General features: G+C 45.7%; 1 protein-coding gene across 4 annotated transcripts in view; it reads left to right on the forward strand.

Moving 5' to 3' along the window:
* Positions 1-55: 55 nt before the first annotated feature.
* rapgef6 (Rap guanine nucleotide exchange factor (GEF) 6) overlaps positions 56-19,287 on the forward strand; it is a 63,774-nt gene continuing 44,542 nt past the window's right edge. For 2 of the 4 annotated variants that reach the window (XM_011611331.2, XM_011611336.2), the window contains exons 1-6: positions 57-257; positions 543-1,058; positions 10,937-11,007; positions 11,197-11,253; positions 11,639-11,722; positions 18,657-18,726. In XM_011611331.2, coding sequence (XP_011609633.2) covers positions 984-1,058; positions 10,937-11,007; positions 11,197-11,253; positions 11,639-11,722; positions 18,657-18,726 — 357 coding nt within the window. In that variant the 5' untranslated portion in view covers positions 57-257; positions 543-983. Of the gene's footprint in view, positions 258-542; positions 1,059-10,936; positions 11,008-11,196; positions 11,254-11,638; positions 11,723-13,568; positions 13,920-18,656; positions 18,727-19,287 lie in introns of those variants that run through there. The other 2 variants (XM_011611334.2, XM_029848751.1) reach the window with 2 other exon arrangements.

Here is a 19,287-nt window from a genome sequence, read left to right on the forward strand (position 1 = left end):
CTGCCTGACTCCACCCTACCGTGAACGCAGCACGGTAGGTAAGACAATGAGCAAACACGCCGCAGTTATGCAATAAAGGAAGTGGCGTCCCTGGCGAAAGCAAATACATCGGAAGCAGTCAGCACCGTCCAAGGAGTCTTAAATTTCCCACGTATTTCCATAAAATATGATTATAAGTTACAGAAACTCCGTGGTGAGTTTAAAGCTCATTTAAACGTGGCGTTCAAAACCCAACGAAAACTGGAGCACATGACGTCGTAAGTGAGCTGCTCTATTTAGGTCCTTTTTTGTCACCCAAACTGTTGATAGGATTTTTTTTTATACGGAAGACCAGTCTGTGTACTTTTATTTAAATAATAATTCTTTAAATTAAATCGCTGTACACTCCTGTAATGAAATTACAGCGCAAAAAAATAAAATAAACGATTGTATAGCTGTAGCATCTCATTATGCTGAACCCCTTGGGTGTGGCAATTTTAGTTTCAAATGGGCTAGACTACTCGATATTTAATTCAAAACAGTCATATTGCGTTTGTTCAAAGGTTAGTCCTGCCACAAGCGGCGATATTTCCGACAGTCCTTCAATGCATCACCGTCTCCGGTCAGACAGATGTCGTCAACTCGCCACATTCAGAGGAGGGACTAAATCTGAACTCCTGGATCTGACGGATCCTCGCTACTGAGGTGGATTTTCTTCACTTAAAATGTACATATTTCTAACCGTCGCGCACTTCTGTCAGAAGTTAGTCCTGCCAACGCCTTTTTAAACACGCAGTAGTTCAGAGTTGAGTTGTTTTGTGTTTTTGTTTCTCCACTGGAGGAGGAGGAGAAGAAGAAGCCCCTTCAGAGTTTACGCCATCCACCTCCTTGTTCGGCTCTGGGATGACAGTACCTACGGGGACGTAAGGTTGTTCAGTTGAAGGGAGACCCGGAGACGCTAAAACGGGGTTTTTCTTGAGTGTGTCTGGATTTGAGCCGAAGTTATGAAAATGACTGGAGCCACGGAAACTTCTTTCAAACTGGCCTTGAAGAAACCGCCCTCCCTGCGGACAGCGGAGGTAAACAAATCTATCGTGTCTTTTAATTAGCGTTACCTTGCTAATGTTAGCCAGAAGCTGTTGCTTCACCTCTCTGACGCAAAAACACACTTAGGCCAGCGAAGTCTGACCTGAAACCACTTAACAACAAGCTGTTTGTGGTTAAAATGATTTGATTTGGGAGTTTTCCGTGCAGTCACATGCTGATTATTACACACTGGGCACCGCTCAGTGAACAGTGTGCCACCCCAATGAGGATAATTAGTTAGCAGGTTAGATGGATTTCCGTCTGTGCATGACGCATATGGACACGATTTCATATGTGTTGAATTAATAAGTCCTTTGAGACTTACATGTCTGAACACACACACACACACATGCACACACTTTGGTGGTTGACATGTTTGCATTTGGGAGAAATCTCTCTTTATTTGTGCACCACATTGTCTCCAGCCAGAAGAGCACATGCACATCTCAGCTCCCCATCATGAGGTGCGTGTTTAACCCGAAGGAAATGGTTTGTATAAACTCCAGTTTGAATCAGGGCAGTTTAAATTGAATCACTGCAACTTTCTCTTCTCTCCTCTGCCTCCTCCCAGTCGCGAGGCCGTGGAAACACAGCTGGTTTGTCATTGCTTCACTTACGTTTTCTGCCCCCAAAATAGCTCGGCCCCGTCCAGCTCCCTTCCCCATTCGGTTGCTGCTGCTGGTTTTGGAGTGAGCACTTCTCAAAGCACGATCAGGGTGCCAAAATACAGAGGAAGGGGGGTTAAAAAACCCTCCACCCAGCCTCGATGCCATTCAAAAGGCACCTTTTTAATGGATGATCCTCTGTTTGTTTGTGGCAGCATGGTTGGTAGAAAGCCCCTTTCACACTTTCATAGAGGGCTTTTGTGCACCCTCCAACACACCATAATAAGTGTGTTTAGTCCACAAATAAACTGCGTGCCTGTGAAGTAGACGTGTTATCTGGCAATCGGGCATATGACAGGTAGCGCTTTGATGAACGGAGCTAAATTTAGTTGAACCCATGCAAATGCGTCCTCTTTTCAATTGTTTTCATGGATACAGAGCCTTCTCTCTCCTTTAAAATCAGAATCCAGCCTCATTAGACCTGAATTCTGAGCTTTTCCACGCAGTTCTTCCTAGTAGCCACCATTGCTATTCGTGATATATTACTACTAATAATAATTACTAACCAGCCCTTTGCCATCAGCCATTAAAAGACACCTTATATGTGCAAATAAGAACTAAAGGAGGTGCCATTAAATCACTGTCTGGTTTCGATAGTAATCCAATCAATGCTCGCTGTGGTCTGCAGCTACCACCAATGAATCATTTATGATTCTGATTCATTTAAACAGGATGTAGTAATATGAAGACACAGTACATAAACAGCCGCAGGCTTAGTCACGCCACGCTAGCTGATCCCGTGTTTGTACGGGACGACGTTGGCAAACTTTGGATGGCCACAACAACGACACATTGGGTCCGGACGCCGTTACTCACGGTTTTATGTCGGCGTCAGACCGCGGAGAGAACGGCTAGATTCACCACCGCGGCGTTGATTCATAAAAAATACATTTTGTTGAGTCATTGTGGGTGTGCTTGTACCAAACCCCACCTAAAAATGAAGCTTTAAATTCGGCCGTGATGCTGTCGAACGGTGGGGGATTTTGTGGATTTGTACTGAAATAGACAAAGTCCGTCCTCATCTGTGCTTTCTTCTCTGTGAAAATGCAAACGCGGTGTAGGTGCACGGCTTCCGTGCACGTCCCTGATCTCTCCGGCCACAGGTTTTATGCCTCGTCAAGTTTTCCCACTTTCCTGGGGTTGCCACCTAAGCTTCTTGCCTCCTCTGCCCACCTTTCCCAAGCGCCCTGCGGACAGACGGGAATTTGTGCCCGGTGATTTATGGTTTGGGCTGCTCCGATACAGTCCGGACATTTATGGGAATTCCAGCCGTCACGAAGCCACATAGTAACACAGACGTAAGTGCTGAATGGCTGCTTTGGAGCCGCTCAGCTGACCAGTGTGTGGTCGGTATCGGTGTGAGTGTGTGTGAGCTCCCTCTGTGCTGACGCAGCCATATATTTATTGCTTTTTACATACGATCCGGCGCAGGATTTACTTAGATGCGTCCTGAAACTGTGGAGGAAGCAGATGTTGATCACAATGATGGTGGAACCACCATGAGGGGACCTTTGTCGTGGGAGACATTCCGGGTTCTTTTGTGTGGATGGTGTTGATGTCGAGCACATGGGGCGTCGCACAACACCGCTGATTTCTGTTTAACACTGTCCACTCCGCCGGGCTCCTGCAGCATTAGCGTGCAGCTGGAGTAAGAGAGGGCAAAGCTGTGTGTTCATTCACGTGCAAGCTCAGAACCAGTCGGACGCCCTCACCCTCGTTTGGCCGGCCCGAGGGGTAACTTAAGTTAACGTTTCACGTACAATCAAATGCACGCAAGCGGTGTGTGTCTAGAGCAGCGTTTTGGTTCCTGCTCAAGACTATTTCAGCATTGGGTTTTAAACCGTTGGCGGAGTTGTGGGCCCGGCAGCTGTTCGTCTGAAACAGACCTGATGACACTTCCTGTCACACCGGCATCCTCTTTGCTTTTCTCATAGGCCGGAAATTTGCATGGTAGCCTAACGTCTAATCAGAGCGGCGGAACGGAGCGAAAGGAATGAGATGGGCCGGGAGCGGGACGGGGACGGGGAAACGGGACTCTTCGTCCAAACAGTGGGGCGATGATCCCTGGGATCGGAGGGAGGGGCGGCGCTTTTGAGTTGAGCGTCGGTGAATCTGCCGCACAGAGGAATCCAGCGAAAGCTTCAGATGGGAAGATGGTGGCGGCAGAGCGCAGACGGCACCGGTTTGTTTTGGGAAAGCAAAGCTTGTCCGGTATCGTGACTGGTAACCATCAACCACTCTGACGTCCAGGATGTTGTTTAAATAACACTTCCTTTAGAAACAAGCGTATATTACAGCAGATTAGTACCTACGGAGGAAATGATGCCCCGGCACCGTGGGTTTAAGCTGGCTGCCACTGCAGCCATTGAAAGAAAGTGAAGGAACATGAACTCCATCATATTTGTGTTTATTTTTGATCAAAGAAACGGGTACGGCAGCCTGCGTGTGGGTGGACCAGCGCTGAACCCTCCCCGATCAAGCAAAGCTACCTTTTTTAATTTAAGTTCTAAAAGTCCCCGTCGACATGGGTTCCGTCAGCTACCTGCGCTTCCCAGTGTGCGTCCACGCCACACGCACCCCCCGTTTGTGTGATTATAGCATGCACAGCTGCATTCCACGCCTGTCGGCAGGCGTGAGCAGACAGATCTAGTCAGCTCTGACCTGCTCCGTGTGCTGGGAATGTGGACCGAGGCTACAGGTGGACTCGGCTCGCATAGTTTAGTCAGCCAGCAACGGGTTTACTGGGACATTTCGAGCGGATCGTTTGCATTTCCTCAAGGCTATCTCATGTGAATGAGGAAGTATCAATGCGCGCCGTCCTGCAGGGAATTGTTTTTGTGGCTTGTCAATTAATAACATGATGTTGGAATTGGACCAAAAGCTCCGGTAAAAGGAGAGCTGGGCGCTGCTGAAATCCTCCTCCCGTGAAACTGAAGTCCTCCTCTAAATCCCGTCATGTTCTGCCCAAATCTTACTCCCCAAGGCAGAACCTGTGTGGAGAGAGCCATTTTATCCCATAAAGTGCATCCGTTAACGCTCCCAACGTTGAGGGCTGCTCTCGCTGAATTCAGGAAGCTCCACAAAATGTGAAGGAGCCACTTCAACGTCTGGCTGACGTGATTTATTGTCTCCGAAGGGTTCGAATACTGTTGTTTCTTGTCACAGCAATAAAACATGTTCTCGCCGTGCAACGACGGGCGGCGTGCACGGTTAAGATCTGCTCAGTAAAAATCCCTCAGAGGCCGGGCTGGAGTCCCTAGCGGTGGGATTCCAGTAACCCGGCACCACCGAGACACGAGGAGATGCATCCTGGAAAACATCCCGTGCGGTTTCTTGTTTTCGGCTGCTACCTGCCTCTTCTGTTTTGCCCGCGGAGTCCCAGAAATGTGAGGAATGACGCAAGGCGGCATTGCCCGGATTCTCTACAGCGAGAACCCAGCTGCCTGTTGGAAAACAAGGTTCAGGAAATTCTTCCTCATTGTTCTCTGAATCAGACGGCGAGTCGTTCAGTCGCCTCCTTTTACCGAGAAGTTTGAAAGGAATGCGGAGCGTCCACCTCTAGAATGCCGGGAATGTGATTCCCGCCTGTTCTGACGGCACAGTTGCATTGAAACATCCATTCAAACGTGGCGATTGAGAAAGCAGAAGGAATACATTAGCTCATTCAGCTCGGCCTGCTGCGCCCTATTCAGGTTACTGAGCGTCTCTCTTCAGGGTTTACACGCTCATAACCTTCAGCTCCACCTCAGCGGCGCCGTAGGACGGATGATTGTGGCTGGCGTGAGAGATACAATGTATCTCTGACAGATCTGAACATGGTAAACAAATCAAGATTTAAGGTCACTGAGGTCAAGGATGGTTCATTCAAACAAACACGTGCACATGCCAAATCTCATCCTTTCTGACCCCGTGCGTGAATATGCTTCATTTCCAAAGAGGCAAACCTGTAGCTAGCATTTTCAGGAGCAGCTGTCTGGCTAATTCTTTCAACACACGTTGGTGCTAACGTGCTAGCTGTAGCTGCCGACGCACTGGACCCTCCTCTCAGTAGAACCGACCCTGGCCGCTTCCTGAAGGCAGTAAAAGCTGGCGTGTCGGTGTAAGATCGCTGTTATCTGTTGGGCAACCTGAGTTCCGACACGGTGTGTTAGCTTCCGCTGTTGATTCATCGCGACATTTCCTGTGCAAACACATCCACATTACAGGATGAGTGTCGCTGCATGTTCGCGTACATGCTCACGTCCGTGCTCATGTTAACACCAGCAATGGGAGTCAGAGTACGGGCAAGTTTAGGACTTTTAAATCTGTTTAAAGAAAAAATGTTGCTGCTCGCAGACAGCAGCTTTTACAACTTCCTCATTTCCTTTACCCCGGACATCTCTTACCTGTTATGTCGGGAAACGTGTAATGAAATTTGGTTCTGTTTTAAACCAGGAAACGCGGGTACATTTCTCCCATTGCTGCGTGGGGTTACTTTCCTTGTCTGCAGAGTGCGAGGGAAGGAGAAGGTGCTTGCCTGAACAGATATCCGTGTTGGGTAGTTTGGCCAGCTGACAGCCTGCCTGTGGGTGTGTGCCGGAGCAGCCGCAGTTTAGCTACACTACTCATTAATACTCCTTTTTGCTGTTTCTGCGGCCTAAATTTAGCAGCACGAGCGTCTTCTGAAGCGTCGCAGGGTAAAAGATGCAAGAATTTCGGGCCAACCATTACAACCAGTTTACAAAATCTGGGTCAGTGAGACGGCTGAAGCAGATGCAGCTTGTTTTTCTGATGTGAAGGTTTGAGTTTTATTCCCCCGACGTCCTCGTAGGGATGTTTAGTGTCGCGATGGTAAGAATAAACGCTGCAGACAGGAGCTTCCTATGCTCGCCTTTTTTTTTTTTACCTTTTTCATTTTTAGGGGAAAAAAAAGGAGGAGAAAAAATAAAAAGTGCAGCTAGGATTACGCGGAGGGTCAGATTTTCCATTTGTGCGTGTGGCACAGCAACACACGGCGCATGTTCTGTTTGGTTTGGCTGGCGGATCGAGGGCAACGGCTGCGCTGCTTTCTGAGCCCATCACCCTCAGAAGAAAAGAAGCAGGAGTCAGAAAATCAGAGGGAGAGAGTGAACTTTCTGCTGCACAGTGCAGTGAAAACTAGATTTAAGTAGGAAGGCTTCAGTTTGGGGGACCGTGTGACGCACCTCTGCACAGTCAAGTCAAACTTTCTGGGTTTTACTCTTTCGTGCTGCCGTTTCCTACAATTTCACCCATTTTGCTGATGATTTTCATAAGTGGACTATAAATATCTTCATCTGGATCAGTCTGACGCCTCCCCCCCTACTCTGCCTCTGATTTTTCCCTCTTTCCATGCCCCCCCCCCCCCCCCCCCCCAGCAGCATCACGACTGTCGTCACCAGCCTGTTTTTTGATTTTACGAAGCTCGCTCCTCGTTGTGGAAACTCTACGGATCCAGGATTTGCACTGTTTGTTTCCCCGTGCAGCTTCTGAGTGCCGCCCACATTTTGCAGTCTGATCAGATTTGTGCGGGATAACGACGTGGTAAAAGCTTGCAAATAAACAAATAAATCAAGCCTTCTGCACGAGCAGCCTTCGCCTTGTGCTCGATCCCTTTGTTAAGTGGAACCGAGGCTCAGCTGTGAGCATCAGTTGGGCTTTAAGTGCTGTAAATGCATCTGAAACCCCGACAGAGGTAACGCGGGCGGAGATAGGGCCCTGGCGTTAAGCTTCCATGTTGTGTGGTTAATGATCCTGTCAAGAGCGGCGATACCGCAGGATTATACCCGACCTCATAAACATTACAGCTGAAGTCCTGCCTGATGCCGAGCTTCTTTGCATTTCCTGGAGGGCCACCGGGCCATTAGAGGGCTCTCTGGCACCACTCCAGCTATGTTTTTCCCTTTAAATCTGGTTTAAATGTGACTCAACTTAACCAAAGGGGGAAGCTAAGGCCTTTTGCTTCTTGGCTTGTTGACTGTTGCCGCGGAGACCAGATGCATTCCCTCTAAAAGGGTATGGACTGCATAACGCTCAACGCTATTTTCCAACTCTTCTACCTTTAATCTCCCTCACATTTATATCTGCACCGCCGCATGTGAATAAACACAGGGATCCTTTGGAATTTGACTATCATTCGACAGCTGTAGTTTTTGCATCTAAAGCGCCTCTTAATAATCTCCCACTGTGAAGAACTTGTCTTATTATATATCATCTTATTATAGTCATTGTTAGCCCATTTAGGACTTCCTTTTTTTTTAAAGGCATAACCACAGAGCCTAAGGCTGACGGAGAGGCTCCTCAGTCCTGTAATTGAAGCGTTAAATGCTATCACTGCAGGCACCGTGTGGGCCCGTACGTTTGTTATGTTGTGTTATATATATGTTGTGTTGAATATCCACAGCATCGGTGCGTGTGTCCGTTCTGCTGGAGGCTGATGTGAAACGCAGAGAAACTGAAGCTGACCCCTTCCCTTCTGAAACGGCTATTTTAGAAACCAGAGGTGTTGAGCAACGCCATAAAGACCCAAGTCGTCCTCCTGCTCGAGGATTGTTTTTTTTCTTATACGCTTGTGTAGGAGCGCATTGACGTCGCCCCCCAGTGCTGGGTCAGTGGGCCGCCTCTTGATGGGAAAGGGCGAAATGTTGTGGGAAGGACAGCGGCTTCTGTCCGGCAACAAGCCGCTTTTGTCTGAGGAGTTTCTCTGCTGCCCCGTGTGATTTAGGAGAAGCGGACCCAGCCACACACATGCACGCTCCTTGTCATGCATAAACTTCCCCCGTGATGCTCCGAGTCGCCCTCTGTGGTCTGGTCACGTGTGGAAACTGTTCTCACATCTCTTTTTCACTCTTCTTTTTCTCACTTTATTTTTTTTTATGTGCTTTGAATATAAACAGGCACATACTTAAACTATATTTTCATCATTTCTTAACGTTCGACATTCTGCCTGAAGGTGGCAGCAGCACCGTGTCGCACACACTCGCGCCGTCTCGCCACACACACAGCAGTTTATTTGTTTTACGATTATTCTCGTCCTGTAAAGGGGCTGATTCAGTTATTTTCAAAGAGTTGACTTTTTAATACCACCTCAAAACGACCTTATTACTCTTGAGGGTAGAAGCTAAATTTAAATTCTGCTCGCGTTTTTTTTAAGCCAGTTCAGTCGGAGAACCCATGACTGCCGCTTTGGCAAATTTGGTTTTTTTTGGCTGTGATACTTGCACTTATCAATGGGAATTCTAAAGGGTTATTCCGCTATTTACTATAGTGAACTGGTTTCACTCTAAATGTTGGTGCCTCAGCTGGTGGCGAGTTAATGGATGCCTCTGGAGGTTATGATGCTCTAATCACAGATGGGGTCAATGGGTCACCATACGAGCCTCCAGGGAGGACAGGCCGAAGGTCACAAGCTCAGCACCGTCCTGTGGGGGGGGGGGCACTGGGACAATTACATGCAGGTGGGCTCGGGAATGGTAAAATAAAGGGCATGATTTCAATAGCAGAATCATCTTTCTTTGGAAATTCTATTACAGTGACGCTAGATTTTCCTAAACAACCCAAAACTGGGGCCGTAAAAGATGTTGAATCCTTTCGTGAAGGCCACCACACCCTCCGTTCAAGTCCAAGGGGCGTCGTTAGGCATCGCAGAGCGAGTGGCGCGGTCGTCGTAGCGATCGTATTACCCTCCTCTCTCTGGGAGACCACCACTTGGAACGCTAAAGCAGAGATCTGCTTCTCGGACATCCTGTCATGTCTGTCTGGGTGTATTGATCACCTGCTGGAGGCCAATCGATGCATGAACCAGGCACGGCTTTACACACTCCGTGCCTGGTTTGTAGCAGTTCTAATAGTTGTAATAAAAGCAGGAGTGGTAGTTACAATAATGGATCGTGACAAACAGCGTGATGGTGAGTTTATTTGGGTGACATGCTGATTTGGGGAATTCCCTCGTCTTCTTCCTGTCACACAGGTCAATTTCTGTATCTTCCCCCATTGGCGAAATGCTCGTTATCGTCATGTCCTGTTGACTCAGGTATTTCATATAACCTCCTTTACATTATCGGCTGCTGCAGATGCCTCGGGTCTGTATGTGCCAACACCACTGCGGCCTTATTGTACGTGCACATATGCACGTGCTCGCTCAGCAGCATGACAGGACTGCTCACTGCAGCAGTTTGCAGCAGCTCGCTAACCCAGTTAACCACAACGTGATCTGTGTCAATACAGTTCGACATCCTGGGTGGTGCGGGCCAGAATCTTTCATGCCAGCCCGCTTCAGCGTCTCTGCCTCGGAATGCGTACGCAGATTTCACAGCTCTTTCTGATGAGCAGCGGCCCGCATCAAGCGCTGTCTGGGTAGATGTTCAGGCAGTTGCTTGGTCTTGTTCTCTTTCTTTTGAGGCCGTTTCAGTGAGTTCTGTTTGAGTTTCATGAGTCATTCCCGATTTTTTAAACGGTTGTAGCCATTAAACCCAGATTGCGGCGTGATTACAGACTGGGAACAGTTGCAACATCCAGCCCCAAATGATTTTCCAGAGGATCAGTTATTATTCCTTCTTTGGCGTGTTGGTATAGGCTCTCAGCCATCCAGGTCATTGTAGTTTAATGCTGAACTCCAAGGCAACGGCTTTCACAGGAGTGTGTAACCGTTCTATTTATACTAGCGTTAGTTGCGACCCACCTGTTTGAAGCAGTAGCATCAGTAGCCTCTTTGTTAGCTCCATCCTCCAGAGCCCTCCCCAGCGTACACACACACACAGCCATGCACGCACACTCGCGCACACACACACACACACACACACGTTGTAGTCAGCTTCTTAATGTTTTGACAGCTGGTTCTGATAGAGGACTATTTTAAGGTTGTGAGTGGATCTATCTGTGCTTGTTTCACTGCCTGTCTGGCTTCAGTGCCGTCAGTTTGACAGGCAGTGTTTAGGGCAGCCTGACAGGCTTAGTCAAAGTGTCACGGCTCGATTTACTCACCGCTAACGCATTCCACACACTGTAAACAATGAGCCCGCCTCTTAAAAGCTTTTTCTTCTCTTCCAACTGTAAACAGCGTATTCTGAGGCCTTGGCATACGTGCATTGTGGGAAGTTGCAGGGAATATTTGTGAAAGATTTCAAGCTCACTGTTTTCCTTTTGTTGTGAGTGGGCTCTCATTTTTTTTGGTCATATATAAAACTGATGTGACTTTTTCTGTCATCCAGGACCTGCACACGATTTACTGTCACCTGTATCACATGGACGTCCTCTCGCACCTTCGAGAACACCAGCTAAGGTGAGTCAATGAACCCTCCCTCTCATTTTTTCCAAAATATTTTACAGAACTTGGATGTTGCTTCATTTTCATTTTTTTTTGACATCATTGAGTAGTTCTGGTGGTTGAAGGCGATAGACCGTGAGAGGTAAAAGTGCATGAAGAGTCCAGCTGGTGTTAAAGGATCTTGTGTTTGCCCCTCTGTCTCAGGTCAATGTGTACCTCCGCTAGGTATGAGCGACACGGTGCCAACCACATCCTCTTCTAGTAAGTGCAAAAACTCGCAGGTTGCAGGCAGTTGATCTGTTTTTCAACACTGTTATTGATTTTGTAATTGATCCAAACCTTTTATGATCGAGCTTTAATGTTACAGTATGTAGAGGAAGGAGTTCAAGTCACTATTTATAGATCATCAGTTACTGATGGCATATTTTATTACTATTAACATGTAATACAACCTATAACTGTACTGAAAAGACACACATCATGTGATTTAAGATGCCATTTAAGATTTAGCAGGTGGCATGAAAGGAAATCTCTTTTTGAAACTTTTCATTCAAAAAGCATTCCAGTAGCTTTTATATGTTGGCTAAAAGATTCAGTGATTTGTGCCTTAGTGAGTCAATACTTGTGGTTTTGTACTGTGTTTCAGCCCAGACAGCATCGCTACATGTTGGTACATCCTCCTCTCAGGATCAGTCTTTGTCAAGGAGCACATGTACTTGGCAAGATGCTGGTAAGTAACAGTTGATGGAACACCCACAGAGAAAGCTGCAATTTATGGGAAGAAAGACTTGAGAGGTGTTGTTTTATTCTGTCGGAATCTAATATCAGTACATTTTTGTTAAGGAACATTCAAGGAGCTTAATCAATCCTAAATATGTGAAAATCTAATGTCAGGTTGCTCTCAGAGACCTTCAGAAGCTTCATAAAATGGCTGGAAACATGGCAGTAAAATCAAATGAGCCCTGAAAGCTCCACAAGGATCACTGGAGCACTAAAAGGTCCAAAGTAAAGGTTGCTAAGCTTAGAAGGCTAATCGTTGAGAGTGCTTTAAAAATTTATACCACTGTTACTTGCAACTAATAGAGACTATTCATTCCAATATTTGTCTCTAATACCTGTTCCTTCAGTAACTGCTTCATCCAGTTTGTCTCTTTAACACATTATTGGTCTCTGCATATCTTGGCAGGGGAGAACATTTGTGTCCTCGTTAGTCCAGAAAAGGAGGAGTTGGGGGGCGATTCCTCCATTTCTCATGTCCCCCTCCTGAGATCACTCGTAATGCCAAAAAAGAGTTGCCAGAAAATCATTATAAAGAGAAGTTGCACCTGTTTAAACAATGAAATTAATGGCTGTGGACGAATCCTCTGAAAGGAATTGCCCACAGCCATCCCTCAGCTCTGTATGCTACCCTCTGTTGTTGGATTTGGACGGGATTTAGGAGCACCACGTGCCAGAAAGAAAAACAGGGGACAGTTACCTTCTGCTTTTAATGATTAAACACAACATAAATGCCATTCCTTCTGAGATATTTATGACCTAAAGCACTTCAACCATTTATTAATAAGAGCTGTTAAAGACGGGGCTAACACAATAGTAGTTACCAATAGGAGACTTCACAATGGGTGTAAAAGCAGGACAGCAACAGCAGCAGTTGTTTAAATCTGGTCAGTGAAACATCCGAAAAGCAGCAGCTCATCAGTTATTATGATTGGAATCATTTTTTTTGGGGGGGGGGGGGGGGGTTGCTTGCTAAATGAAGACCAGAAGAGCAGGTCTGGTGACATGTCACATGCTTTAGTGCAGGAAGCTACATGTGGTTTATCCTCCACATGGTTAGGTTTTAGATCCCATTCATGTCAGATTTGTCATGATGCACACAGGACAAGGATGACAGGTTTTGTGTCATGAGAGATTGGAATCTAATCCTGAATCAGTGGGTTGATGTGGCAGTATCTTAAATTCAGAGCATTCTGCCAACATTCAGCCATCAAACTTATATCCAGTACAGGTGTGACGAGGAAAATATGCAATAAATCCAGAAATAGACCATTTGATCGGTGATTGATACCTCATTTAGTAGCCAGTACATTCAAAACAAATTGCCGACGGATTAGTTATTGAGATGTATTATAAATGTGTCGTATCCTAATTCAGGGGCATGCTGGACACCTTTCATGAGACGGGTAATTAAGGTGAGCTTGTAGAGCTGAGAAAAGTGGGGTAAGGGGACAGATCAAAGCCTCCCATGTGGTGGAACTACGTGTTACCTCACAGCACACCACACCAATTAACTGCCAATTATCAATAACCCCGGGGCAGCCGCTATTGATTCTGTGTGTTTGCATTTCAGTGTAGGTCAGTCAACAGTTGGGGTGTGTGGGGGAGGTTGAATGTATGTCACTGAGTTGGACTGCCTGGGGGTGGGGGGCTTCACAAAGGGTCAGCGTCTGTGTGTGTGTGTGTGTGTATTTGTGGAATGCGGAACCACTGGCAGAACAGTGGTTGGCCATGTGTTCCTGAGCAGCCTGCCCGCCTGGAGCCCAAAAGCACATCCAGGCAGGAAATGAGCAGGATACACTCACACTCACACACTCGCACACTCACACACACACGCACACTCCTGTGGAGCCAGCCGACAGAGAACGTAGTAGAGCGGGAGGGGAGCACACAATCGCACTCCTCCCTCATTTTAAGGACCAACTTTAAGGCTTGACAGTTCCCTACTTCTACTTTCTTTTTTCTCATTTCTATTCCGGACTACTGAACACTCGGATTCATTGGAACGCTTAACACCCCTCCTGTCCACTGTGGATAATATGCTGGATAATACTTCACCTACAAGGAATACAAAGAAGCGAAGCTCCAGAATTCCAGTTCCCGGTTAATTTGAAGTTTGTGAGAATCTCTGACATTTCTTCGGATGCACTGTAAGTGATTACAGGCTAATTCAGTCAAGACCTTTTCAAAATTCCCTCTCTCTTCCTCTGCGTCTTTTTGAAGCCAGCGTGCTTCATTTCCTGCATTCTTGTAACCAACTCCTCAGCCAAAACTCCCCGGGGCACTTTAGTAGAATAACTTACCACTGCCGGGCCCCTCAGCAGTGGAAAACACAGCGCTGGCTCCTCTGGGCCACATTATCATATTTACAATAACTATCTTCACCTTAAAAGATGCCGTGCAGGTTAAGCTTTAGCTTATTGGCAGAAACGGCAGCAACCATATAAATAATGTGGTTCAAATCTTAATTTGGATTCGCCACAATATCAGGAGCACATGTTATTTATTAGACTAAACTGGTCTGTATCATATTATTCACTCCAGAGTCAGGTTGGCATTCAGCAGCCATTAACATTTTTGAACCCCTTCCCAGATTTGTTTGACTCAGACGGGTCTTATCTCAAACGGCTTTTATCAGCGCCATTATTGAAAACACACTCCCAACAGTGGCAGTTTCTGCGCTTGTGGCCGCCACTGTTACTGAAGTGACCAGTACCAGCTGTGGATGATTAATGGCGAGTCTGTTAATGTATTAAGCGGCTCCTCTCAACCCGTGCCGACGTCTCTCCACAGCTACAGGACGTTGCGCTTGTTTGTGCAGTTCAGTGGCGACACCATCGCAACAACCAACTGTGATGTGCAAATTGGGAAAAAATAAAAAAATGTGTGGAAAAACATCATTTGACTCATCTTGAAATCACATTTGAGGTCCAATCCAGCTTTGAATTTGGGGGTATTGATGTAATTTACTCCTGAATCCACCTTGTTTTGAGGTTGAAGTGGGTTGGTTGTTTATCTTGCATGCTTCGCTGTGACTGGCCAGTTATCTCTCCATCAGCTGTGTATGTTTGACCTGCGTGTGAAGCAGCTGGCTGGGCCTCGGCTCACATTCTTCATCAATCGGCCACTTGTTTCGCTAATGAATTGAAGTGTTCCTGAACGGCTCATAACGCCATTCCTCGGAGTCCCTGTTGTGCACGTTGGTGGTCTGTTTTATGGAACAGAGAGCTGGAGAGTCCTTCAGTCTGTAACGTGTCCACATGAGTCAGTCGTCTCGTTTTCAGTGTGGATTCATGACTATGATGGAAAACTGGGATCCCAGATCTTCTCAGACTTTCTGTTGGCTTTACTGCGCATGATCACAAGATTTCCACGTTTGAAGTGAACTTTGATCGTAGTCCAAAAATAGCGACTGCTGACGGATCAGAATGACCTCAGCAAAGAGGTGAACAATTTTAGGTTTACACCTCTGTTGTGTGTCAGACAGGATTATAGGAGAACTACCGGAGAGATTTCAGCAGGAACGATAGGAGTGGGCCAAGGAACAGCCTATTAAATGTTTTGTGATGTGCTCAAAGGGAATTAAATCCTTATTTAGTCTAGAATGGAACCCCAATGTATCGTCAAGAGTCAGCCATTGCATAACAGTTTTCTGAATCTTACAAAAAAGACGTTTATTCATGGGATCAACCTTGAGGTTTTTCAAATGCACAGTTTCTATATTTATTTAAATGGCAAGAAGCAACTTATACAAACGTAGCAAAGGAAAGGAAAAACAACAGTGCTCTTTTGGTCGGCCTCATTTATTTAGACACATACAGATATGACCGTAACACTCTGTTTCACTGATATTCAAATGAGGATAAGTAAGTGAATTCATCCCCATTTCCATTTAGATTTACTGCAGGTGGAGAACCTTTGCATGGTTTGACTTTTACAATGTTGCTATAAACAATTTAAGTGTTTCGATCTCCTAGTACCTTAAAGGCCACCCCGCTCCACTTACAACCTTGTGTTGTTGTTCTAACATGGATCTTTTTATATTTATGATGATGTGAACAGTTGCATATCTGAAACAAAGGAATGGATCCTTCCCAAGTACCAGAGAGAGAGGATGAATCAAATACCACAAAGTGAGTGTGTGTGGCCTTTAGTGTCGGTTGTCATGCTTTATTGCCACCGGCCCTACAGCTGTCACCGGAGCAGGGGCATGAACCTGCCACCAGCATGCTTCTGTAAGAGAGGAGACAGAAACAGAAATCCTCACCTGCTGCAATCCTGCAAAGTTTTCACGATTATCACAGCAGCGTCTCGAGACCTGTGTTGAAGATGAAGTGATCTTTGGGTTTCCAACCCCCCAAGAAAAGAGGAAGTTCAGCTATTTTTGTCATGAGGGAGTTTCGGGTTGTTTTTTTTTCATGTTTTGTTATCATGAGATATTGCTGATATCTGCATGAACTTGAAGTGTGATAGAGCGCCGCTTCTTCAGAAATATTAATCACGGTGCATTAAATGGCCAAATGAGCCTGTGTTTTATGATCAGTAGTGTCTCATGTTCATTCATCTTAAAACCAACGTCCTTTTTGTCTGGGTAAAACCAGCAGACTGCGGTTTAAGGTCTCTTTCGCTCATTATTTCCACAAGCTGCTTGAAACAAGCCGACTATACCAACATATCAGATCTCAGTGCAGCCAGAAAATCCTACACGTGCGCACACACACTCACGCATGACCACGTTTGACTGGTATTCACTAAAATCTGTTGATTCTTGCATTAGTCAGGGGAAACGTGCCGAGCTGTGGTGAAACGTGTTGGGGTCCACACACAAACACCTCCAGCTCTGTTTCAACAGAAAGCTCATCCCTTCTGTTTGCATCAACCTGTCTCGCCGCGCTCCACGCTAAAAGACCCGAACGCGGCGAGAAGTCAGGCTCGGCGAGCCTTCTGCGGCGCTGACAGGGACCATGCGTCTCGCCTCAGTGGAGTGTGGAGGGATGTGTCAGAGTTGCCCTGACCTCAGGGGCGGAGGGCTCCAAGAAAGGTCCCAGTCCAGCCGTGTGCATTCCACACACGTCACTTTTTAAGATGTGCTGGTAAAGTTATGATGTTTTTACTCTGAAATGCAGAATTGACTCTCAAGACTCTCTGGTGCATGAGTGTTAAAAGTCCCTTTTGTGTATAATTAGAGCCTTTTGTGACAAAGTGTCAAGGCTGCGAAACAATGTGGGGAATTCGTATTGCTGGACCAGGTGTTGTAACTGACTGATGGAGGACCGAAAAGCAGAAATGGGAATTCTTTCTGCAGCTGACGCTCTTGAAGTCCAGTCACAGAGGGAAACAATTTATATCAACTCATTTTGGAGAAAAAGAATCCAAGTGCACCTTGGCTCTTATAAAAGGAGTTAAAACAATTAAATACAAAGGAGTGATGGCTTTTACTCTGTAAATTGAACTGATAAGTGCACTTTATGGAAGCCGTTATTATTTCGCACATTTATCAATTAACTTTCCTGCAGAAATCTGGGTGTAATCCTTTTAGCCTTAATTGTGTGACCATAAGCAGCGGCGGTTTATCATGTGGACTACGTGCTCTCAGGTGAATCTCCTCCGTCTGGGAGTCGGGACACGTGGATCCACTGTGAAAATGAGTACATGTGACAGCAAAGTGTCAGATAAATTTAATCTGCAGCAATGTTGGCACCACTTCATCTGAGGCAGGTTTCCAAGAGTTTCTTTTTTTTCCCCCAACCCCGTTCACTCCGGATATTCACCCATCCATCCAAAACGTTCATTTCATGCCTCCTCTTCTGCCTCTCGAGAGATTCGTCTGCATGAAGAACACATGTTCATCCACTTTAGAAGATTTTCTTTATTCTTTCCTTTATCAGAACACCTTATGAAGACAAACCTTTTTTAATGCAGCAATTCAAGAGGCCGAGCATCTGTTTATCTAATGATGGTGTTACTGAGAGCAGAAAAGAAAGATGAGCCGAGCCAAACATTACAAACCAGAGGTAAAATGGTCGTTTCCAGGGTTAGATCTGAAGTGTCGAGGACCTTGAGGAGAAATTAGTGGGATGTTGGCCAGCTCAACACGCTACCATGATTAAAAACAGACGCTCTTTCAGTGCATAAACAATGCTGAACTGTGGCTTTCAGCTGGTCCAAGGCTGAGAGGGACCTCTGTTCACAGGGGTCACCACCAATAGTGAGTGATCCAGTGGAATCTGTCACAATGTTTATTTACTTATTTATTTGTCTTTACTGCTCTACGCTGTGCCTTGTGTGACTCCAGACCTACATCAGTTGGGTAGCTAGCTTTCTTTTTTTTCTTTTTTTTAGCAGTATTTCATTATATTATAGATATTCTTAAAATCATTAAGTAGAATTGGTTATTTTTGAAAAAAAATAGTGAAGCACCTCCTGTTGGGTGGATGATTTCATCCTTATTATCTTCCTGTTCTATCTAAATCATTCAGATTGGGTAGAAAGGACCCCGACAACAAGGTTGTTTTCCGAATATGTCACTAAGCACATAGTTAATGTGACGTGAGACGTTCTGCAGTGGTTCCTGTCACGGGTAAAGTACAAACCAGGACACGTGGACTCGCCGCAGCATCAGCTGCTTTTTACCCCATTTATCAGCAGCCCAGCAGACCCCAGCTAAACCTGACAAAGCTTTCTGTTGTGCGGCACTTGTGCTGCCAGTAAAGCAAAATAGGTTGTTGGAAACATTTAGGTTATTAAAGATAAAATAAAAGTTTACATACTAGCACATTAGCTATACCTTTCCCACAGAAGCAGGACATCTCCTTAAATAACATGCAACTATGATGGAATCTGTTGACAAAACTAATTGGAACTGCATGTTTTGTGTCAATTTACAGTTTTGGCAGGCAGCTGGGGGGCAGACGAGGCTGTGAATGCATCACGTTGGAGCCGTCAGAAATGATTGTGGTAAGCTGCAGACATCACTTCTTAGAAACACTCACCGGACAGATTTATGTTATTTTTCTGTAACCGTCATCACTGCAGCAGGCAAAACAATGAAAAGCTTATCGTTTTTAAGCAGGAGGTCCCTCTGTTCACTCAAATCGGAGGACTTATTGAGGAAAACAGTTTGTCCTGATTGAATCTCAGTTTTCCCACTGAAATACAACAATATGAAGTACACAATTCACACGCTTGGTGATTCTTCTGAAAAGTGCAGCAATTTAAAGGCACTTATGTTTCCCCAGTGGTAAAATAAAAGAACATATGATTTTGTTTTTGTACTGTATAGAAAATTCCACTAAAATAATTTAGAAATTCAGATTTTGAAAGTACCCAGACCAGCCGATCGCTGCTGGCCTATCTTTTATTGTTGTCATTTTAATTTTAATTTTAATGTAATTTTAATGTCAGTATCTTCCTCTGTTCCACCTCTGCACCTCAGTGTACTAGAGCAAATAATGGGAGGAAAGGTCAAATGTGTGGAATTTTAGGCAGAATCAATCTTTTTTATTGTGGAGGATTTTA

The sequence above is a fragment of the Takifugu rubripes genome, chromosome 15 (genome assembly GCF_901000725.2).
Source record: "Takifugu rubripes chromosome 15, fTakRub1.2, whole genome shotgun sequence".
Lineage (NCBI taxonomy): Eukaryota > Metazoa > Chordata > Actinopteri > Tetraodontiformes > Tetraodontidae > Takifugu > Takifugu rubripes.